Source organism: Mesocricetus auratus, unplaced genomic scaffold (assembly GCF_017639785.1).
Source record: "Mesocricetus auratus isolate SY011 unplaced genomic scaffold, BCM_Maur_2.0 Super-Scaffold_100019, whole genome shotgun sequence".
NCBI classification, from domain to species: domain Eukaryota; kingdom Metazoa; phylum Chordata; class Mammalia; order Rodentia; family Cricetidae; genus Mesocricetus; species Mesocricetus auratus.
Genome location: NW_024429200.1, coordinates 4,798,758 through 4,825,974, shown reverse-complemented (window position 1 = coordinate 4,825,974; position 27,217 = coordinate 4,798,758). Strand labels below are relative to the sequence as shown.

Sequence of the window (27,217 nt, the reverse complement as noted above, 5' to 3'; positions counted from 1 at the left end):
TATCCACATTCATCCGTGATGCTTGCATGCATATTTACACAATAGATGTAGTTACCTATGCCAATGTATGTATTATGTGTGTGTATATACATGCATACTCGCATACTCACACACACACACAGACATACATACATATATACACAAATAGATATTACTACTTGCCCAAGTTCTGTCAAAATCCCAGTAATGGTTACAGATTTTTCAAAAAAACATAAAGATAGGGGAGTATTGCAAACTGAATAATATGCATAATAGTGTACCAACAGGACCCAGGCATATAGATACACATATTCAATTCCAACACCTAGGAGTCTGAGACAGGAGAACTTCTTGAAGTACAAGGCAGGTCTAGGCAGGCCAATCTAAGATACAGAGACTGTCTCAAAAAGGGAGCGCATAAACACCAAAAGCAAATAACCCAGAGAAACAAAGAAATGTAATTAGAAAATGTTTTTTAAATAACTGTAGTTATAAGTATCCATGCAAAATTTAAAAACAAATTAAATAGGGATTGCCTAGATACCTGCAAGTTAGTAATAGGTGACAAAGGACCTTCAATGGTCCACATGGGAGCTGTGTGGAAAATGGCTGCCGAACACTGGGAATGTGGTCAGATTAATTGAGCTGTGCCATCCACGCCTAAGCCACAGTTTGAAGACTAAGTGTGAAAAAAGAGTGGTAAAGTCTTCATATAGTCACCATCTGTTGCTTTAGTACTGAATGGATAGCATTGGGGTTGATCCGGTGAAACAAAACGTGGTACTAAAATTGAGTTTCCCTATTTATTCATACTGTTTCAATATGATTCCCTAAATAAGTTATATTTAATCTATGGCTCACATCTGTTTCCATTAAAGAGCATGAAAGAATCCCTTCCCCTAGTGTCCGAACATTTGAACCAAGACGCTTACTGCAGACCGATGGAGCTAAGGAGTCTGTGAGTCCTCTGAGAAGCCAACCGATCGTGGTTGTTGATACTGGTTGCCAAACAGACACAATCTACGATCACCTAGAAGACAACCCCCCCTAGACTACTCTGTGAAGGGAGTTTCTAAATTGGTTAGTTGTGGCAGGAAGACCAATATAAAATGCCAGAGCACCATTCCATGGGCTGGAGCCCCTGAGTACAGAGTTCATCCTGCTCTGCTTCCCTGCGGGAAGCTGCCTCACTGAATGGTGAACGGCCTTTCCCGCCGTGATGAATTGGATCGCTTCTTAAGCTACACATCAGAATAAACCCTCCCTTAGTTTGTTTTTGTCAGGAGTGCTGTGCAGTCATGATAAAAGTGATTACTATAGAACTGTATCTTAAATTACCTGAACTCAGAAAATAAAGAGTGGGGGCAATCATAGGAGACCAGTCCCACTATGGCATAAGACCAGACGCTTCATCGCACTGATTTATATGAGGTATTTTCCCCGTTTTCTCATATCCCAAATTTTTTAAGTAATGATGAGAGTGGAGAGATATGGGAGGCAGGACGGGCTGTGGGGATGTCGCCAAACCTGGCACACGGCACAGGCTTCCTAGGTTCACACTCAGAACAGGGCTGGCATGAGAACACATGCAGAAAACACTCACATAATGTATGTACACACACACCCATGTCAGCATACACACAGACACACACATGACCCAGCTGCTTCCTGGCTTTTCATTCAAGGTTTCCAAAGATAAAGTGACCTAATTTCGTAACCTAGTTTAAAGCAACTCCCAGTGAAGACTCTGGTTCCCTAATCTTGTCCCTGAACCGAGCTGGGAGGCAATGTACCCATCTTGCTGTGTCTACCTGCTGGGGAGAAACCACTCTTTTGCTCAATGTCATCCACTAAGGAGAAAGAAAACCAGTGTGGATGGGGAGCTGGCTTTGTTGGAGCTGGAGTTCTGCTTTCCAGGGAACACTGGGTGGAAAGATGTGATCCAGGGAAGACATCAAAGACACTTGGAACTGAAGACATAAGGCCTAAGATTGGCATGGGCTTAAGAAAGAGCTTGTGGATCCCTGGCCCTGTTCTCCATCTCCAGGGAACGTAAGGGGCAGAGCATAATTACAAAACCGTGGGGACAGAAGAGAGACCCACCTCCAGTATTACTGACTACAATCTTAAAAAACAGAGGCAAGCTTTAATTGTAAATTGAGTCACCTTTGCAGAGGAAGCATGTGACATTTAAGAAGACACATATTATATTATCTGTGGCACTGACACACTTGTAAATGGGCTAACTCACTCTAAACTGAGAGCTTGGATTCCAGCCCAGGAGACGAATATTTTTGGTTTCTATTTTGAACATCACTTCCTCCCCATTCTAGTAATTTAGTTTATTTCCTCCCAAACTGGCTTGGCTGGCATGTGTCTTAATGGTATCAGAGGGAACAGCCTCTACAGGTTGTCACTGGGAGGGTGGAGAAAGGCCCTTCTTAGGAGTGGGAAGACCAAGACTCTCCATCCATGTGCACGGTAATCTACTTCACTGCGTTACTGTAGGAAGACCAAGACTCTCCATCCATGTGCACGGTAATCTACTTCACTGTGTTACTGTAGGAAGACCAAGACTCTCCATCCATGTGCACGGTAATCTACTTCACTGCGTTACTGTAGGAAGACCAAGACTCTCCATCCATGTGCACGGTAATCTACTTCACTGTGTTACTGTAGGAAGACCAAGACTCTCCATCCATGTGCACGGTAATCTACTTCACTGCGTTACGGTAGGAGGAACCTGAAAAAGCAGCGAGGTCACTTGGCATAAAAACAGTTTGCATTTGCTTCTTTTACAAGTTGGCTTTGGAGTCATGTTTAGCAAGCCTTTCAGGACTAGAGATTGTCTGAGTGCCCAACAGTTTCCAAGGATTAGTTCACATCTTATTGACCAAGCAGAGGAGTCACAATCAATTCGTGCCCTGGCACCAGTAACCAGGCAGCCCTTATGCTGTCCTGTGCCCTTCATTTTGGAGAGAAAACAAGCAGAAGACACTGCCTGGCCCTTTGGGTTGCTGGAGACCTAGTAAGACCTCAGACAAGTCAAACAAGAAGCACTAGCTTGGTTCTGTTTGTAAGACAGCTCGCTATGAGCAGAGAAATGCACAAGGTAAATGGGTGACTGAAATGGCATGAGTAAGAGATGGTCAGGACAGGAGGGAGGGAGGGAAGGAGGAAGCAGGAGGGAGGGAGGGGGAGAGGGAGGGAAAGGCTATAGGAAACAGCATTCTTCATGCTGGGTTGAGCCCAGTGGCCACTGTTAGAATACTGAGGTGCCTTACTGAAGGCTGCTGTCTTGAACACTTTCGTGTACCATCATTAAGTGGTGAAGTACATGGGAGGACAGTCTGTGGACAGACAGCAGAAATATTGGCAAAGCTTCTCAAGGAAGTGGGACTGACACAAGTCACAAAGAGAGGTGAGATTTGAGGCATAAGTTACAGTCGAGTGGGGGGAGGGCTGGGGTTTGTATACTAAGAGGGAAATGGGGAGGGGAAAATGGAATCCATGGAGGAAATTAAGCTCATGTACACAAAGTGTGAAAACTGTCTCCTGCAACTGTATATGCCCAGCCATGCCATGCAGTATGGCCATCTATGCTCACTGAGTCAGCACTCAGGACCCTCACTAGCAGACCCCTTCCCAAAGCCTGTGGCCAGTATTCTGAAGGGAATACTGTATTCTCTACATGACTTTCACACATATACCATACTCAAGGTGGGGGGGGTGCTTTCTGCACAAAGTAGGAGCCCAGGCCCAGAGATTCCAATTCCAGGTTGACCCTGACCTGCCTTGCCACACCAGGTATGCCCTGAATAGCTTCTGAATCTGGTTTCTCCCTGATGAAATCATGTAACTACAGGGTACAGAGTCAGGGTATGTGTGTGTGTGTGTGTGGAGGGGGGTTATTTGCAACTTTTGAAATGGTGCCTAGTCTTCTGAGCTCAAGAGGTGTGAAGCAAAGAGTTCCTCCTGAAGAGTCAAACAGGCTGAGAACAAGGGGCTCCCACCAACCCTGCTCCCCATTGTGTTCCTGGAGCCAAGCCCCTCAGGAGCGCCACACAGCATTGCATGGAAGCAAGGACTTTAACCAAGACGAGCAACTGATGTAGCTGTGCATGTTTGCTCATTGTTCATTTGTTCACTGTGTGTTTGCTTGTTTGTGGTGCTGGGAACCCAACCCCGGGGACTTCTGAATGCCTGCCTAAGGTCCTACCCATTGGTCTATCCCCTGACTTTCCACTCCTTACCCCCATCTCATCTGTTCTTTTTGACTTAATTCTGGCTACTCTCATGCTTATTTGGGAGACTCTTAAGAAGATGTGATGCTAGTCAGTCTTCAACAAACAATACTCTAGAGTAAGTAAGTTTAATCATTAGTACAAGAAGTCCAGTGGCTAGTGGAAGCACATGTGTTATCAGATTGCTTTTCCGCAGGGAACCAAACAGCAAGGTTGTCACAGACAGATGCTCAAGCCTTGGAGACCCTTCCAGTGCTTTATGCAAAACAAGGAAATGCCCCAATTCCTCATTTGGTGTCTTGAGCAGAAGGGACCGTTAACATATAGGGTATTTGGCAGAAAGAAGACAACATTTTAAAACCAGGGTGAGTCATTTAAACTCTCACAGAAAAAGTCAGAGGACGCTGGAACACGCTTAGCCCCCACCTCCTTCCTGAACTAGTCACTGCTGGCTTTTGTCTGCTGATAACCAGTAACAGCCAAGAGATGCACCTGTTCCAGAGCCACATCTGGTCTCCCAGAAAGGAGCGTCCCCTTCTTTGCTTTCCTGCTGGACTTTGAGCAGGTCTCCATATGGAGTGTTCACCACCAATTGCCAGGGAGGAAAGAAAGAGGAACAAAGGACCACAGCAAACCCAGCCTCAGCTCCTGTTTGTTTGGTCCCTATTGTACATCAGAGCCTCCTGCCACAAGCCAAAAATGCTATACGGATGAATGCTATACTGTATGACTCTCCACGGGAATCAGAAAATAATGTGTGCGAGCCAAATGCTGGCTTAGTCAGGAAACTCACTAAAAGCATTTGTTGATGACTATTTCCAACACCAGCCAAAACTAGAGAGTCCTTTCTCATATCCCAGGACACTCCCCACCCCCACCACCATGACCTCTCCTGGCCCAGGCATTGCTGTGCTGTGCCCCCGCTGTAAATTCCTTCCTACCCATGGATTTTAGCTCTGCAAACCACATCTTCATCACCCCCTTGATCCCAAGGAACCCACCCAGAAAGCATAACAAGGATGGTAGCATTCGCTGGGGGCAGAAAATAATGTCCTAATGCATAGGAGATTCAATTGTGGCAGACACACTTTAAAAAAAGTCTTTAGGCAGCTGGGTTTAAGCTAGGGTATGAGAACATGTGCTGGAAAAAAATAATGATGGCCTTTTCAATAATGATAACGTTCTTCATTGTCTCCACAAGCAGAAATGATGGTAGATAAAGATGGATGTCCTCAGCAGAAAACGATGATAGACAGCTGTCTCTCACCAACTTAAACAGACCAAATACTGAAGTATAAGGTCTGACACTATAAAACATTGTAAGGAAATGCAGGAGACACGATTCAGGGTACTTTGATGGGATGGACTTTCTAAAGAGGCCCCAGAAGAACAAGAAACAAAGGGGAAATGGGCAAACAAGTTTCTGTAAAACTCAAATATTTCTGCACAGCAAAGATAGCAGGCAACAGAGTTAAAGGACAAACTATAGAGTGGGAGGCAGTATTTCACACTGCACACCTGATAGGAGTAAATATACAGAATATTCATATTGGAATATTCATTTTGGAAATCTCAATAGCCAACAAATACCCCTACCTAAAGAATGAGTGGTAGGTCTAAACCAACATGTCTCAAAAGAAGACATGTAAATGACCAGCAGGTTTTTAAAATACAAACATCAGTCATTATGGAAATACAAATCAAAACTACAATGAAACAGCCCCCCCTTCCCTAAGAGTGGCTCTCACCATATAGAAGTTAACACAAACTGCAGAGACTGTTGAGAAAGGGAATCCTTCATGTTGGTGGTGGGAATAGCAACAGGTGTAGCTACGATAACACAACGTAAGTCGAAAACGGAACCACTGTCTGACCTAACAATCTCACTCTTAGGTCTGTATCCAAAGAAAATGAAAATCCTTTGATTTGCATAAGAGGAAGACACACCTGCCATGTTCATTGAAACACTATTCACAGCAGTCAGGAAACGGAAGCAACCTTGGGTGTCCATCAACAAAGGAACCCCAGAGCTTGGGAGAGACAAAGGTGGAATACTGAGGCTCCCAAGCTGGCCAACAAGCCTAGCCTATTCGGCAAGTTCCAGGTCAATGAGAAAAAAATAAATCCAAGTAGCTAGTGCCTGAGGAATGACAACCAAGGTAGACCTCTGACCCTGACACTCATGTGAACGTGCACTCCTCCTCCCACTAAAACAAAAATGTGACATGTCTGCATGCCTGTATTTACTGGTAAGGGGTGAAAAGGGTTAACTGGATGCAAAGGAAACACCGAACAACCTAAGTGAGAACAGATAAAGGTTAGTGGAAGGATATGAATGTTCTTTTCATGTAAGCAATTGAAAACTTAAGGAAGGAATTTACATCAGAAGTAAAACACAGACTATTATCTTGCTAAGGTTTGTTACATTTTTGCAAAGGCCAATTAATAAAGAGTCAGGAGTTTGACTAAGCTATAATCCAGCTCTTTGGGAGGTTGGATTGGAGGCTCAGGAGTTCAAGGTTTGCTTGGGTTACAGAGTGTATTCTAAGATAGCCTGGGCTACTGGGAGAGACAACTTTCTCTCAAAATGAGTAAAAATAAGAGTTTTGGATATAGATCAATGGTGAAGTACTTGCCTTGCTCTCACGTGAGGCCCAGGTTTAAGACCCAGGACTATAGAAGAGTGTTTGAGACCTTTTGTTTCATATGTTTAGAAGTCTTGGGTGACTGCCTTTGTAGGCGTGGAAACTGGAGCAAGAAGATGTAGCAATGACTTCTTTCCCGGGCCCAGCAAACATTCCGATGACTTAGTGGAGGGATAAAAGATTCTAATGCTTTGTTTGTGACAATGATATCTAACTGTGGTTCTAATAATTTTAGCTTTAAAGGCAGCCAAAATGAAACGAATGTTTCTCATTCCTCCCCTCAGGAAGCTGAGGCAGAGTCACACTTGTTGTTGGGCAATGCTTTTTCTATTTGTGAGACCGCACCATTGACTAATGGAAGAAGTGTCTACCATACCACCCCCACACACACACAACAGTTAAGTTCCTCTAAAGGATTTCAGTTCTGCCAAGTTGAAAGAGTGTGGAAATAAGATTTGTCCACACATACACAGACATGAAAACAGGCGTGCCTTTGTCTCAGCTCAAATTAAAAGCCCATTTAGGGCAACTTGACAAACGGAGCTTACATTTTACAGACTGTGACCTTTGTCAAGGGCGTTATTTTTAAATTCAATAAAATTCCATATTATCTGCCAGAAAAAAGTGGTGCATATACAGAGTGGAATATTATTTATCTGTACAGAAAAAGGGAAACCTGTCATTTGCAACATAGATGAAATTGGAGGCTTTTGTGTTTAGCCAAACAAGCGAGGCACAGGAAGTCGAGCTCTGTGCAAACTCACTTACATGTAAATTATTACAAAGTCTGTCTTACACTGACAGCAAGCGGGTGGTTACCAGAGGCTGGGAAAGACAGTCGTGAAATCATCAAGGGAAAGATTCTTCAATGGACAGTAATTCATAGTTAGATATCATTTCACAGTAGAGTGAGCATAAACAGTGATAGTGTAGTGTACTTTTCTTTTGCAGAAGGCTAGAAAAAAAGGAGTTAGTATGTTTGTATTTTAAATAACTGATAAATGTCTGAATAGATCTACTTTGCCATGTTTCAAACATTGACATTGAGTCCATGTGTTGAAACACTACATGGCACACCATAAATACATATGACTTTTATGTTTTAGTTGGTTAAAGATAAACACTCCCCTCCTTTCTCCCATGACTCTCTCCTCTAAGCAGAAAAGGACACGGATGAGCCTGTTCTGTTCATTGTTGAGACAGCAGAGCAGAACTGAAGAGCAGCCCTGCACATGGATGGCTTCAGGTGGGGACAATGGTTAATGATCTCATTAACATGACCACTGAAGACTCTCAGTAGATGTGTTCTTACTTACAGAATCCTGAGGGCGAGATGAGAAAGACACAGCATGCAACTAAAGTTAACTTGAGAGAAAACAAACAAACAAACAAAAACAAAATGAAAAACCAGCAGACACCTACGCTCCAGTCCAAAGTCGCTCTGGGCTCCTTTGCTGGACCGTTTGCCACAGGAAGGCCAAGAGGATGTGCAGGGGCCAGGTGCTGGAGGCCTGTCCGGGAGATGGCTTTCCTGCAGCAAGAAAACAAATACATAAATAAATACATATGAACTCACAGCATGAGGATCTTCTACAGATATCATAGCTCCTTGTAGAGTAGAAACTACCTGAGTGCCCTGAGTGTCTAACACCTGATATCCCTTACACCTGTGGTGAGATACACTAGGACAGAGAGGAGCAAGTCTCCCCAAATCAGGACACTTGGGGTAACTGCTTTGTTCAGGCTACAGGGCCAGAGCTGAAAGCTCAACTTATTTCAGGGTGGGGGACAATAGTGCAGCCTCTCCACTTACAGAAATAGACATGACGTGGACACTTGTGATACTTGGAAAGTAATTCAAGTTTCCAGAGATGAAATACAAGCTAAGTCCTCTCCTGCAACCTGACTGCCCAGAACAGCATTGTTCAGGCTGGTTACCAATGGAAGTCTGCTCTTCCTCCCTCCTCCACGATCCCTTCCTCCTCCACGATCCCCTCCTCCTCCACGATCTCCTCCTCCTCCACGATCCCCTCCTCCTCCGTGAGCACCCTCCTCCTCCACGAGCCCCTCATCCTCCACGAGCCCCTCCTCCTCCACGAGCACCCTCCTCCTCCTCCACGAGCGCCCTCCTCCTCCTCCACGAGCACCCTCATCCTCCACGGGCCCCTCCACCTCCACAAGCTCCTCCTCCTCCAGGATCCCCTCCTCCTCTGTGAGCACCCCCTCCTCCACGAGCACCCTCCTCCTCCTCCGTGAGCACCCTCCTCCTCCTCCGTGAGCACCCTCCTCCTCCACGAGCAACCTCCTCCTCCGTGAGCACCCTCCTCCTCCTCCACGAGCACCCCTCCTCCACGAGCACCCTCCTCCTCCTCCGTGAGCACCCTCCTCCTCCTCTGTGAGCACCCTCCTCCTCCACGAGCACCCTCCTCCTCCATACAGAGGACCACTGTCCATTGAGCTCAAAGCTATCAGTGTGGAAAGACTGATTTTCATCTGCCCACATTCCTTCAGGACCCCTCAACACAAGCAAGAGGACCCACAGCAAGAGAGGCAGAGGGAAACAAGGGGAGCAGCTACTGTGAACACCCCCTCACTGCATTGCCTCTGGGGGAAAAGGTGCTTACACCGGAAATATGAAGGACTAGGGGCAGAAGCGGGAAACCTGCTACACCCTAAAGGGCAGGCAGCCTCTCTGCATCTTCACTGACCTATCAAGACTCCACCCAGGAATGGTACTGGTAAGGTAGTTCTTCACACCCAAGCGTAGACATGTGCCACCACTGGTCTCTGTATGGCAGAGAGCCCAGCTAGTGTCTGACTTTCTGTGTTTCTTTTGCTGTCTCTTGGAGTCCTAACCAGGAAGTTCCAGAAACAGGTCTTCAGTAGTTGGGAGTTATTAAAACGAGCTTGTTGGAAATTTTTCCAGTGCCCCAGCAGGATGCAGGCAACACATTTGATCTATATAATCCCCCAGACTCATCATAAGGGTGGAAACCTTGAAGGAAGATAGGCAATAGACAACAACTCTGACTCCTTGAACCAAAGTATATTCCACAACCTCCAGCTACATACTTTTATGAAAGGAACTGTGATCGGTGTGGTGACATGGGCCTGGAATTCAAATCTAGCTAAGGCACAGGGGCAGGAGGATCTGAAGACAAAAACTTCAATGTTATCCTGGGGTACATAGCAAGACCCTGGCTTGGAAAATAAAAGATAAGTCAACATTTGAAAGTGCCAAGATAGTCTAACGTGACATAAGAGACAAAGGGGTGGGGAGGGAAGGTTGAAGGAGAGAGAACCTTCTAGAGCAATCCTTAGCTCACAGTGATTTTCCTCCCACATTGAGGGACTTTCCCTGGCATGTTTCTTAGGGTTTTTTTCTAGACTCAATGGCCTCCCTATTGATAATAAACCAGTTTTCACATACTTTTGTTGATTCAGAAACTACAGATTTTGTCTTTGGGTCTTCAAGAGTCTCCACAACCTAAGCAGAAGCAGACACCCACAGCTAAGCACTGAGCTGAACTCCTGGAATCCAGTTGTAGAGAGGGAAGAGTGATAAGCAAAGGGGTCAAGAGCAGGCTGCAGAAACCCACAGAAAGAGCTGACCTGACCAAGTGGGAGCTCATGGACTCCAGTCATAAAGCTGGGGAACCAGCACTGGACTGAACCAAGCTTTCTAAGTGTGGGTGTCAGTTAGGAGGCCTGGGCAGTCTATGGGACCTCTAACAGTGGAACCAGTATTTATCCCTAGTGCACAAATGGAATTTGGGAGCCTATTCCTCATGGAGAGCTACTCTCTCAGCCTAGATAGATGGGGGGAGGGCCTAGATCCTCCCTCAAATGATAAGACAGACTTTGATGATCCCCCATGGAAGGCCTTACCCTCCCTGGGGAGTGGATAGGGGGTGGGATGGGGTGTCGGTGGGGGATATGGGAGCATAGGAGAGAGAGGGAACTAGGATTGATATATAAAATAAGATTGTTTCTAAATAAAAATAAATAAGTAAAAAATACCAAAGCAAGAGGCTAAGGCAGGAGAATTATAATTTCAAAGCCTGACTGAGCTACATAGCAAGTTTGAGGATACCTTGGGGGGTAAGAAGAAGGAATAAGAGAGAGAAAGAAGGGAGGAAAGGAGGGAGGGAGGGAGGAAGGAAGGCAGGAAGGAATGAAGGAAGGAAATAAAAACCAATCTTGGGTTTAGGCTTCACACACGCACACACGCACACACCCCTAATACCCAAGCACACAGTCTTGGGATGGCTGGAGAACTCTTAAATTTTAGATGACTGAGAAAAAAGCAAGTCTTTCAGAGTTTCACAAACTGTCTCAGAGAGCTGTGGTTAGAAAAGAAGAAGAGAAAGAGGAAAAGATGTGGGAGGGGGGAGGAAGAGAAGGAAAGAAATAAAATCCCACCGTCAGGTCCTGGCAGAAGCCTAAGCAAGAGTATGCAGCTCCTGTGCACCTATGGACTGTAACAGCCAAACTGTCATTGCCCTCATAACTAGGAACCAACCCCTGACACAGCATCAAACTACCCAAACTACTGACTCAGAAGGCAGGGCAGCCATACAACATAGAACATCATTGTGCCTAGAGAGATCAGCTTGGGACTCAGTTGAAACATACCCTTTTCTAGCCTGTGCACAGAAGCAACTAGGTCTATTGCACACAAAAACGACATTAGAAGGGAAAATGAGTAAGAGGCGTCAAGAGTAGCTTCCAGTCTATGACCAAAAGTGCATCTTAGTACAGTAGATATATGAAACACAGAATAGAACAATCGTATTTAGAAGATATTAGGGCATAGGGAGGCATTTCTGATTTCAGCTTTCTACTCTTCTAAGTAGCAGAAAATCATTTTTTTCTAACAGTTCATACATAAATGGACATTTTCCCTCAAAGAGTAAAGGAATCTCATTATACCAGAGACCTTAGCTAAAATCAGTGCATGCTTTCTATATACATCCATCATGGTGGTGGAAGCTGACATGAAATTCTAGCAGAACTTGGTGTGTACATGGATCGGGTTAGGGCAGTAGTTTTATGCGACAATTTGTTCCAATAAAATAATAAATTTGGGTTCACCTTTTCATTCTTTCTTCCTGCTCAGAATCCTCCCAAATGCACAGCCTGCAAAGCGCGAAATGGCAACAATTCTATTAACTTCACAACATTACTTTGTGGGGATTGAGTATTCTCACAAGAGCATGTCTGAAAGGAACTGTGATATTAACTGTGAAATAAATATGAAAAGAAAATACTTCATAATATGGTTTTCAGAGCACAAAGTCACAGTTAATGTCAATTACCTGACGTGAAAGACCGCTAACACGTTTCAAGTACAAAAGTCATCTTACATCTTAAACAGCATTCTATTATTTCCTTCCCTCCATTCAGCAAGACTATAAACCTCTAAAGGACAGGGCTCCGTTCATCCACTAATCCTGTTACGTCTAGCCCATGGGTAGACTCTGCAAAGATTCAATAAATGCTTTCTGAATTAATGAATGAACATGACCAAGAAGCTAAGCAAAACAGCTTGTTGATTAGATCAGGGCTTGAGAAATCCAATTAGGATGATTTGAATAACGTACCAGGCTTTATACCTCAGAGATGCTCTTTGCTGAGAGGGTCTGAAGCCCTTCAAAGCAGCTCTTTAAAAATAAATGCAGCTGGGCAGGGTGGCACGTGCCAGGACTTCAATCCCAGCACTCAGAGGGCCAAGGCAGAGCCAGGAGGGCAGTATGTTCAAGGCCAACTTGGACTGAATACATACGGAGACTCTTCCAAACAACAACAACAGCAGCAGCAGCAATAATAATAAAAATACATGTGAATGAGGTAGAATCCAGCCTTGAGAAATCTAGGAAGCAACCCAGGCCTGGAATGCATGCATGAAATTCTAGCACTGGAAAGACAGAAGCAGGAGGACCACCAAGTCAAGGATACCCAAAGCCTGGACTAACCCATCTCATAAGAAAAGAAAAAAGAGAAAGAAAGGAAGAGTAGAAGGAAAGGGTATTAACATTTTTAGACAAGGTCTCACCATGACCTCTGCTTAGCTGAATGTCCTGGACTTACTAGGTAGACCTGGTTGACCTCAAACTCACAGAGATCTTCTTGCCCCTGCCTCCCAAGTGCTGGAATTAAAAGGCATGTGCCACCACCTCTGGCAAGGGTATTAACTTTTTATAGCATACTCACCCAAAGAAACATGTAGTATAAATACTCTTCATAAACAAAACGGGAAGACACACAAGACTGATTATTCAGCACAGCAGCCTCTTGGGATCCATTCCTAAATTCAGTCTACTCTCATTTCAACTTTATGTGACTCCCAGATTCAAGCCATCCACACCTGACCCACCACTCTCTGCGGGCTCTAATACATGAGGATGGGATTGAGCTCCTATGTACTGAGTGGGAAGGTGCCAGGGAATGGAGAGTGTGGCTTGGCAAGGATATCCAAAGGCTGACAGGAGACACTGATGCATTCATCTCAACATTCTAGAAAGGAGCCAGCTATCTAAAAGGTTACTCTGTTCCTTGGTTATATTCCCCAAGTGCCTCAAGAGACATCAGTGGGAGAGTACTTGTCTAGTATGTGAGGCTATGAGTTCAATACCCAGTACCTCAAGCACACACAAAAGAGACATGCTATGCAATGTGCTTGTGCATATGCATGTCTGTGTATGTGTATGTGTTTCTTTTATCCAAGGCAACCCATAGTTCCTCTCAGTTAACCTAAACAAGCAGCCTGAAATGCTAATAGTCCACATAGTAAGAACCAGTTCCAAGACCCACATAAATATAAATATTCCACCTATGATTTATGTAGGGGAACAAACTAGGTAATTATTTGAGTCAAAATCTTACTCTACATTGCTTATGAATTCAAAGCAGTTTTTGACAATTTTAAATGTGCATCTTCAAGGATGCAATTATTATTGAAACAAAGGTTGAGCTTAGTCCCCTAAGGTGTGTTAAGTCAATCAGAAAATCACTTTGGTATTGAATCTTCAAAACCACACTCCTGTGGAGTCTGGACTTTGTTACTCTGTAGTGATTCATTCCAAACAGTAAGGCTGGGATGCTGAACTTTTGGCCACAGTGGAGTTTGAGTTGGTCCCTTTAAAAGCCTCCCAGGAGACTGCAACATAGCTCAGTGGTAGAATAAATACATGCTATGCATGTGTAGGGCCACAGATTCAGTCCTCTGCACGAGGAGGAGGAGGGGAGGGAGAGAAGAAAGAGAAGCAAACAAAGAGAAAAATACAGGCTTCTAAGCATTTCTCATGTGTCCCCAAGCTGAGCCCCACTGACACACAGCTAGGCAGGCTTTGACTACTGTGCCTACTAAAGTGGCTAAGCCTATATTCTTCTTCATTCTATATTTTCTGTATAGAACTTTCTATCTTCAGTCACATTTCATTCATTCAACAATGTATTTATTGAGTATCTATTTTATGCCAAGCACTGTCCTAGATGTATAGACTCATGAACGAATGAAGCTGATGTAAGTTGCTGCCTGTGCAAAGCTCACAAAACATATTTTATCACATATCGAGTCATTTTACATATCTTATGGATTCCCTACAACAGTGAGGCAGGGGTTTTCATTATCCCTAATTAGGAGTAAAAATGGTTAAGCTACCTGCCCAAGGTCATATGCACAGAAAAAGCCAAATGAATGTGAACTAGGGAATTTAAGGCCTTCCTGTAAATGCTTAATCCTGTTATTCAGCCCCACACTTGCATGGCCCTGACAGCACACGTATGCACGTATTCATACCGAATGGCAAACTGCAGAACTAGAATCTTCTATACTTGTCTCCTAGTCGTCTTAATTATACCTTCAACAAACAAGAGGGAGGCTGTGTTTAAAAGGCATTAGAATGCAGAGATTAAGAACAGAATTTGGAGGGCTATGGGAGAGAAACAACCAGCACTAAGATAGACCATTCCCTTACTTAGCCCTTTAACAGATGAGCTGCCTCCTACAGTAGATTGGAACTAACATGGAGACCCACATCTGAACAATATACAGAGAATAAAACTTTGAGTCAGTCAGTTCTAAATGGGACGCCATCATCAACCGTGCCCCCCCCGCCCTGCCCCAAGGCTTATGGATCTATGTGAAGAACGGATGGGAAAATTATGAGTCACAAGTGGCAGATGATTGCAAGGATACAGATCTTCCAGGTATAACAGGATGATAAACATGAATACACAGAGACTTTGACAGCACAAGACCTGCACAAATTCATACCAGACACAATCCCAGCACCAAGCAGGGAGAGTGGACACAAAGCCTGACTCCTATCTAGGAAGATATTTGCAACTGATACCTGCTGGGAAAGAGAAAATTAGTTTTCTCCAATGGACTGTCACTGCATAAATCAACTACACTCCAGGAACAGTTGACCAACACAAAACAGACTCCGTTTTCTTGTGCACTTTCTTTGTTAATTTTTGACTTATTGAATGTTTATTCTGATTTTTGTTTTCTGGTTTTTTAATGATTTTTTTGTTTCTAAGAGGGGAAAGAGAGAGAAAGAGAGAAGTGGGGTGGAGAGGTAGGAAGGATCTGGGAGGAGTTGGGAGAGGAAAAGAATATGATCAAAATATATTCTCTGAACATTTTTAAAGAAAAAGTGTAAAATATAACATTTTGAGAGCAAAAAAAGAGTGACAATTCACCTTGTCAACAGGTAAATCTTAACCTTTTTCAGTTTTAATATTTGCATATACACATATATGATATATATTTATATATGTTTATGTATATATACACACACACAAAGACAATCATGGCCAAGTCAGAGAATAGTAAAGAGAATTTTTTTGCTGCAGAATGGTAAGCACGTACTATTGTTGCTAGCCTTATTACATATTCATCATTCCCCACAGCACCTAGCCATAGCTAGGCACATGATAATTTCTGGGTGAATGTGCTCTTTTTGTTGTTCTCAAATATTCTAACTCCCCTGGACACTTCCATCCCTTCAATGGACAGATTGCAGGTGCCCACTACTTCTCAGGAAGCTCAAAGGCAGTTACCTATTCAGACTGAAGTTACTTCTGGTGGGGAGTAATTTCTCCAGCTGCCTGAAGATTCATTCTTCTGCCCAAGCTGCCTGCCTTAATCAGGCACTCTGTTCTCCTTTGACCAACTCAAAAATAAACATGCAAACTAAATGCTACAGGATTTACTTATTGTACTATATTCATGGGAATGAACCCAACATCAAAAAGATGTTTTAATTTATACTGAAAGACTCACTATTAAATGCAAGCTCGTCTGCTCAACAGCAATTGTTTGCAATGAAGAACTCATCATAAACACATCCATAAAGCAACGCTGGCATCATGGAGTCTGTGATAATAAGCCTCCTTGCAAAAGAAAAGTTTCCTTTCTAAAATCCTCTCATAGATCAATAATCTTTTCTCTTTAAGGAATTATCTGAAAGAAAAAGTTATCCTCCAGGATAGTGAGCAGTGATTCAATGCACTAAGTAGTAAATCTTGTTCCCCAAGCCCAGCTTCATATCTTGAAGTCCTAGTATACAATACCTCAGAATCTTAACTTATTTGAAGACTGGGTCTTTAGGACTGAGTTAAATGCAGTTATCAGAATGGACATTTAATGTACTGTCATCATGAAAAGTGGAAATATGGACACAGACTTACACTTAAAGAAAAGACTACTTGAGGACGAGGGTCAAGATGGAGGAGCTATGCCAGCAAACCAAGGGTGGATATAAATGACCAGCAGATGGCCAGTGACTGGGACAAGGTCTTGGTGCAGATTCCCTCTCACAGTCTCAGCAAGTTGGACTCAGGTGTGGAGCAAGTTTCTATTGTTTGAGATGCTCAGCTTGTGAAACCTGGTTATGGGAGTCCTATCAAACCCTCACCCTTAAAAACTAGACCCCAAAGCAGCTCGTCTAGTTCCATCAGTGAGCTAGTAAGAGGTCATGTCTGAAGGTGGAGAACAATCAAGGAAAACACTCAACATCAACCTGACTCTACACACACATGCGCATACACACACGTGCACTACACAAACATGCATGCACCAACATAAACACACACAAAGAAAATTTAAAAAGAGATTACACCTTCTAAGGTATTAGCTTCTCTTTTACTCAAGAAAAGCAACATCTCTTAACTTTGCACAAGCCAACTGCTAAACTTATAGGAACAAGATCATCAGCCTCTCTGTTTCCAGTTAATAATCAAGTACACAGAGACAACAAAATCACCACACACAGAGTATGAAATGAGAGTTAATTGCAAGGCTCTATTTTTATTGGGTCCAAGTAAAATAAAGCTGGATTAAAATGGTATTTAAAACACCAATCAATATCCATTTTTCCCAGTGCCATAATGTGTGGTAATTTTATTCTAACTACTCATAGTTCCAACTATGACTTGGAGTTCCCGGGAATAACTTTATGGCCATCTCAAATATCCTGAACAATTTATTGAAATCAGTTCTTCTTCTTCCGAAAGAATAATTTATCACCAGAGGAGCTGGTGATAGGCCGCTCCTTCAGAATTAGCACAATCTGAGATAAAGACACAAGCCTTTGAACCCCCAGTGTTTGGATTTGGACAGCCCCTGGGGAAGAATTCGTCATAGGCAAGAGATTCTCTTATGCCTGGGGCTTAGCTGTTGAAGAAAGATCTCCAAAACTGAACAAACTTAGGAGGAAAACACTAGCCTGGGAATATAAGGCATTTGAGACTTTATAGAAACTTTGGAAAAGATCTAAATCCACAGAGTTGTTCCCAGTAAAACTACTGGTCCAGCTTCATTTCTGCTGTTGTTATAAAATACCCTGATGAAAAGCAACTTAAAGGATTTGCTAAGCTTACCATTTCAGGTAACAGTCAATCATGCCAAGGACGTCACAGTGGCAGGAGCTTGATGAGTGCAAGTATTCTCACTTGTTGGTTTAGTCTCAGCTTGCACAGTCCATGGACCACCACCCACAGTGGGCTGTATCTTTCTACATCAATTAACAATCCTAAGAAAATCCTCCACAAATATGCCCATGGGTCAACCCAATGTAGACAATCCTTCATTGAGGTTATCTTCCCAGGAAACTGCAGGGTGTATCGAGTTTGACAAAAAAGGCAACCAACACAACCGCCAACTGGAGAAGTTTTTCTTTAGGATCCCTTTCCCTGTTTCCAAACTTGCTGTGGAGTATTCCTTTACACTGTGTGAATATATGTTGCTGTGATTGGTTTATTAAAGAAGCTGACTAGCCAATAGCTGGACAGGATAAGGCTAGGTAGGAGAGCCAACCTGAGAATGCTGGGAGAAAGAAGGCTGGAGTAGCAAGCAAAAGCAGAGAGAAGTAAGATAGGCATGCCATACTGAGAAAAGGTGCCAAGATGGTGGCAACGTATAGTTGAGAAATATGGCAAAGCATAGATAAGAAATATGGGTTAATCCAAATATGAGTTAGCTAGCAACAAACCTGAGCTATTGGTCAAGCATTTAAACTTAATATTAAGCTTCTGTGTGGTTACTTGGAAGAGATTTATGGCACAGAAACTTCCAGCTACACATACTAGCACACCACTCCTGATCCCATTCAACTTTCTATCACCACAGTACAAATTATGGTTCCCTTATATGGGAACCTGGATTCTCAGAAGGAGCTCATAAAAGTAGGAAAACCTACGTGACATTCAAAGTAGTTAAAATTTTTCCTAAATAACAATCCATAAAACCATAAATAGAAAGGGCAAATTTTGTAGTTAAATTCAAACACACGCTAGTTTGAGCCAAGCTCTAAGCACATCAGCTAAATGAACAGAATCTTAGCACTCCCCATAGTTAGAAGAAACACCAACAGTTTACATCACTGACGGGAGGATGGTGGTCTCCAATTTAACATATCCCTGTTAAACTTATGCAGCTAATGAGGCACAGACTTCACCTTTCTCAATCTGTGGGTCACCATGAGACATCAAAGCCACAGGGTTTTTCAGGTAGGCGGGGAGAGAAAGCAATCAGAAAGCATTTATTTCTAAACATCTCCGGTGCATTCTCTAACAAGAGTTTAAAACAGGGGTGGGGAAGAGAGATAGAGAAGTTAGACTTCAAAGATACCACATGCCTGAAGCATCACAAGAAATATATGTCTTAAATACTGACACAAAATGATAAGGGGAAAAAAATCTTTCCAAGACACAACTATGTTGGAACCTGATGTATGCTATTTTTCATGCGCACCGAGTCTCATGCCAAGTATTTAGTATGAAGTAGTTCCTGTTAATAAGCTTTCCTCAGTATTCAGGAAACAAATACAAATTCTCCCAGAGTGGGGAGGAAGTGAGCAGAAAAGAGTTCTCAACATGCGTCTCAAGGAGTATTTTAAAAGTGTCAAGACCTATGAAATCTACATAAAAATTAACATGGGACAATTAAAAAGAGACATCCAGCAAGTCTTCAAAACTGAAATAATCATAAATAGATCATAAAACAGCATAGAAATTCTTTAAAGGAGTAAAGAGTGGATTAAAACTAAGCAGAAAATCCCGTCACATCTTTAATCCCAGCATTTGGGAGGCAGAGACAGGCTGATCTCTGTGAATTCAAGGCCAGCCTGGTATACAGGGTGAGTTTCAGGACAGCCAGGGCTACCCAAAGAAACCCTGTCTTGAAAAACAAACAAGCAAGAATCTAAGCAAGAGAACACAAATATTTTAAATAACGCTTAAGAAATGTGTGTGGGGGTCTTTGCATCCATGTATGTCCATGCACCACAAGTGTTGAGTGACCATGGAAGCCAAAGAGGACATCAGATTCCCCTGGAACTGGAATTGCAGGTGGTTGTGAGCAGCCTTGTAGATACTGTGAATGAACCAGGGTCCTCTGGGTTTGCAGCCAGTGCTCCTAACCATGGAACTATCTCTCTAGCTCCACAATATATCGTTTAATAAGAAAAACAATAATTACATTTAACATGTCTATTACAGTTTCAGAAGGTAAAAAGAGAACTGGAGACAGAATATAGTGAAAGGAACATTTAAAGACAGATTAGAAACCCACTAAAAATCAAATGGAAGGACTAAAATCATGCAATGGAAAATTCAACATTTTGAACATATCAATTATTCCCTGAATTGTTTATATGTTTACAAAATCTTCATCAAAATCCCCATTAATTTGAGGTCAACATTATAAGCTAGCTCTAAAAATGTATTTAGAAGAGTAAAGAACAAAAATAACTTAGACTCCAAATGGGAAAGGACTTAACCGTAGGGCTAACATTGGTGTCTGTTAAGACCTGTAAAGCACTGGCCACTACTACAGCATAATATTGAGACAGGAGCAAACAAAATGAAAAATGAAACAAAGGTGAGATTAAGAAATGAACCAAAATACATATGAAAATTCAACCCATAACAGCATTGGTGTAGAATAGATGAAAATTATGAATAGTGTGATTTGAACGTGTGATGCCCCCCAAGAGGCTCACGTTTAAACACTTGGCTCTCAACTGGTGGCATTCTTTGGGAAAGCTGGAGAACCTTTGGGACATAGAGCTCTACTGAAGGAAGTCAGTCACTCAGGGTGGGCCTTGGAGATTTGTAGCCCTGAGGATTTGTAGCTCAGCCCTCCTTTCTGGTTACTCTCTACTTCCTGAGTATAGCTACAATGTGACCAGTCAGCCTCCTGCTAGTACAGCATGCCTTCCTGGCTGCTACCCATCTTCTGCTCCAATGGTGCACTGTACTCCCCTGGAACTATAAATCAAAATAATCTCTTTCTCCCTCCACTTACTTTAGTCAGGTCTCTTATCACAGGAATGAAAAAGTAACTAAGACACTTCATTTCCAAGAAATACTCCCAGAATAATTGCTTATCTTTGAAGAGAAGAGAAATTGGATCCTTATCTCAAAGCAAACATAAAAATGATTCTCAGTAGATTAAAGATGAAAATGTAACCCCCCAAAAAATCTACAAGTTCTGAGAATTACAAAATCAAGAAATTCTATTAGTTAAAACCAGTAAAATGAGAATAAAAAGGCAAGCAGATTTTATCTTATTTTTTGGATATTTTCTGAAACTATACCTCTGTAATGATTAGAAGATACCAATTAGAAAAAACTATAGTCCTACAAAATGGTGAAGTAAAAATTCAAACTGGCGGATTAAAAAGTAAAAACTCAAATAGCAAAAGATAACAAAACGAAAGTGAAAACATGCTCAGATTATCAAAGAAACTTGCCACCACCCCCATTCCCCTCTCCCTTTATTTTCCTCCCACCCCAACATTTCTTTTCCTAGTGCTTCAAACACAAATGATGGTGAAAGCTTTTCAAGTGCAACACAGCTTCTTGGAGAGATGCAGAACTTACATGGGGTCATATGGAGCCTGGTGATGCTGGAATGCAACTTGATATTTTGTAGAATGAAGTACTGTACAGCACAGGAATAACTAACCATTGCGAAAAATTATTTTTAGGTCTGTTACCTTTGTTTATGCTATGGAACATTTGTTCAATGATGTAAAGATGTGTTGTTTTTGTTTATGTTGAATTTGTTTAACTCTGTGAAGCTTTGCCTGTCTAAAATACCGGACAGTCTAATAAAGAGCTGAACGGCCAATAGCAGGAGAAAGGATAGGCAGGGCTGGCAGGCAGAGAGGATAAAGAAAAGGATAAAATCTGAGAGGAGAAAAAGAAGGAGCAAGATAGAACATGGAGAGGAGGATGTCACAGGCCAGCCACACAGCCACACAGCCACACAGCCACACAGCCACACAGCAACAGAATAAGAGTGAAAGTAAGATATACAGAAGTATGAAAAGGAAAATTCCCAGAGGCAAAAAGTAGTCAGGGATAATTTAAGTTAAGAAAAAGCTAGCTAGAAACAAGCCAAGCTAAGGTCAGGCATTTAGAAGTAAAAATAAGCCTTCTTTGTGTGATTTATTTGGGAGCTGGGGGGTGGGCCCCCCAAGAGAACAAAAAAGCCAAAAGAATAAAAACCAACAACAACTAACTGCACGCCAAGGTCCAGAGCCCACACAATGTATGTCAAACAAACAAAATAGTAAGAAAAATATGCAGCACTATTGTTTACTATAGAAAAGTGACTCAGATGTCAAAATTAGAACATGTCACAGTATATTTACAGGTTGAAATAGTCTATAACCATAATCTCCAATTCCAACAATTAAGGTAGCAGGTGAAATTCAAGAAATCAAATGTGACAGAAATATCACCTGTAGAATCATTGCCTTATTTTATTTAAATAACACCTAACACCCACATAGAAGAGCAAATGCACATGTTTTTCAACAACAGCACATGGGCATGTCCAAACTTTGGACACTGTCATCTACACAGTTTATTCTCCAGAACCACTCAAGTTGTCAAAAAATATATCTGCTAATATTTTCAGCAACCTTACAATTTTATGTCAAACCACATGCTTCCAGGACTTGATTTAAAATAGAGATGCCTTTTTCAGACGTGATTTCGGAACCTGCTTTTCTTTTGAACCTTCTGAATGTTGACAGTTCTCATCCTTTGAGAATAGATTTTACTCCAGTTGCAACAAGTTATTTGAATGCAAGTTTGATGGATGAGATGGGTGATTCAGCTCCGTAACAGATAATTGAAATGATCGTTGTTTCATAAAACAGTTTCTCAAAGTGATTCTGAAGGATAATTGACTTTCAGGGTTTCGAAGTAATCAAATCCAACCTTCTGCATGACTTAGAAAGCAGCTGTCAAGAGCCCTGGTAAACGGCCAGGCAGCTCTTCAGCAGCTTTCTAAGGAACACAGAACCTGACAAAACATTCTAGAACCCAATAGGGCTAACACCTAATGGTGACCTAATTTAATCTAACTGCTACTGTTATAACCCTTGTAACAGTTAACATCAGACCATAGTTCCCATATATACATACCCACATCCAATATTAATCATCACGTATACTAATTCTTTCCCAGAGCACAGTGAGATCAAGTTGATAAGCATTCCTGTTTGACGAATTGGTAAGAGCAGCAACCAGGACATGGGCAAATGCTAATTCCTTGCTCAAACAGATACCTCTTCCATCTTGGAATGAATATCTGCAGGGTATGGGGAAGGGTGAGATGTATCCACTTGGGGTTGGCCTAATTTTAGCTTTTTTATATCACGACCAAAGGAAAATCATAAAAATTATCAACTGAATTGATGAAACCTAGACATTATTTGTTTATGGAAGTTCCCAAAGGAACCAATACAACACCCCATTCTATAAATGAAGTGATGCAGACTTTATTTTTTCAGGAAATTCATCCTATCTCATTATAATAACTGCTTCCTTCCTATAGTCTACAAAGAACATCTGCCTACGTCACTTACAGAAACTTTGTAGAGGCTACTACTAAACAAGGGAAGCTATAAATTCATCCTCTCATATCTCCAATCTTCCAAAATTTCTCACATTTCAATATTTCTCAGGTATTACTAATGCATGGTATTATTTGTGATGAGATCTTCAAGATTTCTCACTACCTGTGGTGTAAATTATTTGAATTTGGAAATCATTACTCTTCAAAGGTATCTTTCTGGTCTTGGAGTCTTTCTAATACCAATATTTATTTCTTCTATTTTTAAAATAATATTCCCTAATATAATTATCTAAGGCAGTACTGGCCAAAATGTCCTGTTCCTGTTAGATTTAGAATTCTAACTTTTTTTTTTAGTATTCTTTCCATTATACAGCAGTGATGCTTTTAAATATATACTTAATGTACCTGCTTTTAAATATATATTTCAAACAATATAAATGCTTCCAGGATAATGTTCACCTTAAGAAGTCTGAGCTTGGTGGCTACCCCTGTAATCCTTGGAGGTAGGAGGACCATGAGTTCAAGGCCAGTCTCGGTTACATAGAGTATAACTGTAGAGCCTGGACTACATGGGACTGCCTTAAAATCACAGAAAAATTAAAAGGAGCAAATGAAGGAATGCAACAAAGAAAGAAATCAGAGCTTACCAAGTTGTTAATTTTTAATGCTCTGTTATCTTGCATTTATTTTAGGTATGTGCATAGTTAAAGGACCAAGCTATATGGAGCAGAGAAGGAAGTGTAAAGACAGGAGAAACTAGGAGGGTGATAGGAAAGACATTGGGCACCCAGCTTCCATACTAGACTTTGACTCATCTAATTGGGCATGCAATACAGGAGGCATCTCACACTCACTGCACAAGTTGTTGCTGTAACAATCTCTTCTATGGCTGTGATGAAATACCATCACAATGCAAGTTTGGGAAGAGTTTGTTTTGGCTTGTACATCCAGAGGGGATCCAGTCCATCATGCCAGGGAAGGCACGGTGGTATGAGCATGAGGCTGGCTGGGCAGGCCAGAAGCAGACTGATCACACATCCACATCAAAGAAAGAGCGGGAAGTAAGGCTAGACTATAAAACATCAAAACTTGCACCAGTGACACACTTTGTTCAGCAAGGCTCCATCTCCTAAAGGTTCCGCAGTCATCCCAAGCAGCACCACAGGCTGGGGATGAGCATTCTAACATACGATGCTAGAATAGTATGTATCTATAATATACATGGGAGACATTTCACATTCAAACCACAGCAGTCCTTAAGAAAACCCTTTCCTGCCCACATTTATTTCAATGTCTCCTAATTATAACCATAAGACATCATGTAGAAAGTACACATTATCCGGAAAGTGATTCCCTGCTTAGGAATAAAGAAACTCCCCAGTATCTCTAGCATTAAAGGCTTACTTCCTCCACCCACCACATCCCTGCAGTCGCTTGTCTGGGCAAAGGGCTCCCTCATGAATCCACCTGGGTAGGCTTCCTATCAGCTGAGGAATTGCTCGTTTCACACCTTCCCAGGCACCCATCCGGCCACGGCCACTGGAAACAATCTCGCCTTAGCTTCTACCTGTTTCATTCCGCCCCCTTCTTTCCAAACCAAGACTAATACTCTTACGTAAATGAATTATTAAGACTGAGCCTTCTCTGTGATGTCTCATAATGCAATCGTGCTTCTCTGCCCGCTGCCCTCCTCTCCCACTTCCTGCTTTTAGGAGAAGATCAAACAGAAGGGAGCATCGCTCCATAGCCGCAAAGTTTCTAATTTAAATGGTGGGGTAGGACCCAGGCCTTGATCTTTAGAAGACCTCCCTAGGGGGATAGGAATGCGCTGTCAGGCACAAAAATCTCTGCAGAATTGATGCTTCTCTGTCCAGCTGTGCAGTCACTCACCAAGCTTTGAAAACATTTTCCTAATTAGAAGTCATCCATAGACCTACCAAAGCAGACGTTTTGAAACCCAGACATTTGTATCATGAAACAGCTCCCGCCAGACTGAACTGAGAGATTCCCATCTGGTGGTGGCACCCATCATTGTTAACCTCTTCAAGTCTAGGAGTACCGTGCCTTTTAATGTCACCAGAATATCAGGTTGGTAACTCTAACAGAGTCACTGTTAAAGTCAATGCTTCATTTGGTGGAGTCCTGCGATCTACGACAACAGAAGAAGCAAGGTGAGCACACGGGCCAGGGTCCTGTTCTGTGTAAAGGGAGAATGAGGAGTACACACAGCAGCAAGGAGAGGCGTGCGACTCCATCACGCTCTGTGCTGCCTGCAGAACAGCCTTGTGGCTAGGATACAACCCAACTCAGCACACTGAGAGATGGCTTCTCCTCGCTCACAGACTCTGTGTGAAGGAGGGAGATGGGATCCCGCAACAGAACATAACGTGGAGCTCAGCCAGGAGAGAACGTTACAAGGTGAAGAAGATAGGAGAACACAGCCATGTCCCAGGGATATGGCAGAGAATGCTCTGTGCTGGTTACAGAAGTCTGTTACTGTTGCTGAAATACAGGGAGCCTGAAGGAAAGAAACAGAATGGGAGGCTGGATCACTGCGGGTAAACGTGCAAAACCCTGGAGGGCCGTAAGGAGGACAAACACACACACACACACACACACATGCACACACACACACCTTTCATGAGAGACCCCCAGAGCATTCCTGTCTCTACAAAAGCATCTTATTCACAACTTTAACAGAGTCACAACAGAACCCTCTGTGATGTAGTTCTCTGGGAATCATGGAACGTTCCTACAACTGCTGTATTATAATTCTGTAACATCTTCAGACAATCTGAACATTTGTGAAAAGACTCATTATCAGAATAAAAGCTGCAAGCAAGGTTTTAAATGACAGTAACATTTCCTAAGAAAAGCTTGCCGACTCTTCAAACTCAGGATCAATGCCCACAGGTATCACAGGCTGCTATCAGATTCAGTTGCTATAACAACCTGCCACTCACTTCTACTTTATAGCACCAGTTACCCAAAGACAGCTGGATCCAGAATAGGTTTAACTCAACATAAAGCCAAAGATGCCAATGGAGGAAAGCCCAGCAGGGAGGTAATTAAAACTGAAATCACTACTCTCTTAATGATCTTTAAGAGCAAATAATCGTGTCCAGTCCACAGCGCAGGAAGTGTGTGTTGAAAGGCTGAAGGTCACAAGAGGAGAAAACATACACCACTAACCACAGATGGTTGTCTAGACTCTCAAGATCAGCTCTACCCATAATCCACCTCTCCTTCCCTCTCTCCCATCTTCTCTTGCCCTCCCCACCACCAAACAGGATCCTCAAACCTAATCCCAAAGATCAAAGCGGCTGCCTCCTTGATCTCTCTTCCCTTGTCGGTATACACCCTTCAGTACTCATCAGCCTATTCTTCTGCCTCTTCCTCTGAGAAAACACAGCCACTCTCCCTGTCTCCCAGGCAAACCAATGACCTATCATGCTGTATTTACCCAACCCCACCCACCTCATAGAATATATGAATTAGCATCCTTATGCATTTCCTAGATTTCCAGACTCCCTTTACTTTCGTTAATCTTATCCTGCTTGGACACTCCACCAGCCCTTCTTACTGTGAAACATCCAAGACCATGCCTTTCTTATTCAAGACCACAAAATAGCCAACACACAGCAGTGGCCAACAATACTTGTTAATGCCATGCAACTGCATGAAGAAGTTTTCCTAAACAAAGAAGAGGGTCACTGTCTTCGGTTTGGTGAACGGGAGCGTTTGTGATGAGGAGGTTGCCTCGAATCACGAGCAAAAGTGGTTCTGATATGCTCTTTTGGACAGCCAAGAAAGAAACAGAGGAGCGAAGGTGTCGCTCTGCTTTATGTTAGTCTTTGTTTGGGACTTAAAAAAAAGTTAGACCTTTAGAGTGAAACAAATCATTGGCATTTGGGCTGGAGGGAACCGTGCTCAGGGACATGAAGACTGAAAATAAAGTCAAGGAG

At 42.6% G+C, this 27,217-nt stretch overlaps 1 protein-coding gene across 8 annotated transcripts in view; it reads right to left on the bottom strand.

Annotated features, from left to right (window-relative positions):
- Window positions 1-27,217, bottom strand: part of Dgki (diacylglycerol kinase iota) — a 445,999-nt gene that overhangs the window by 289,459 nt on the left and 129,323 nt on the right. For all 8 annotated transcript variants that reach the window (XM_040728459.1, XM_040728462.1, XM_040728460.1 and 5 more), the window contains exon 2: window positions 8,291-8,399. In XM_040728459.1, the coding sequence (XP_040584393.1) occupies window positions 8,291-8,399 (109 nt within the window). The remainder of the gene's footprint in view (window positions 1-8,290; window positions 8,400-27,217) is intronic.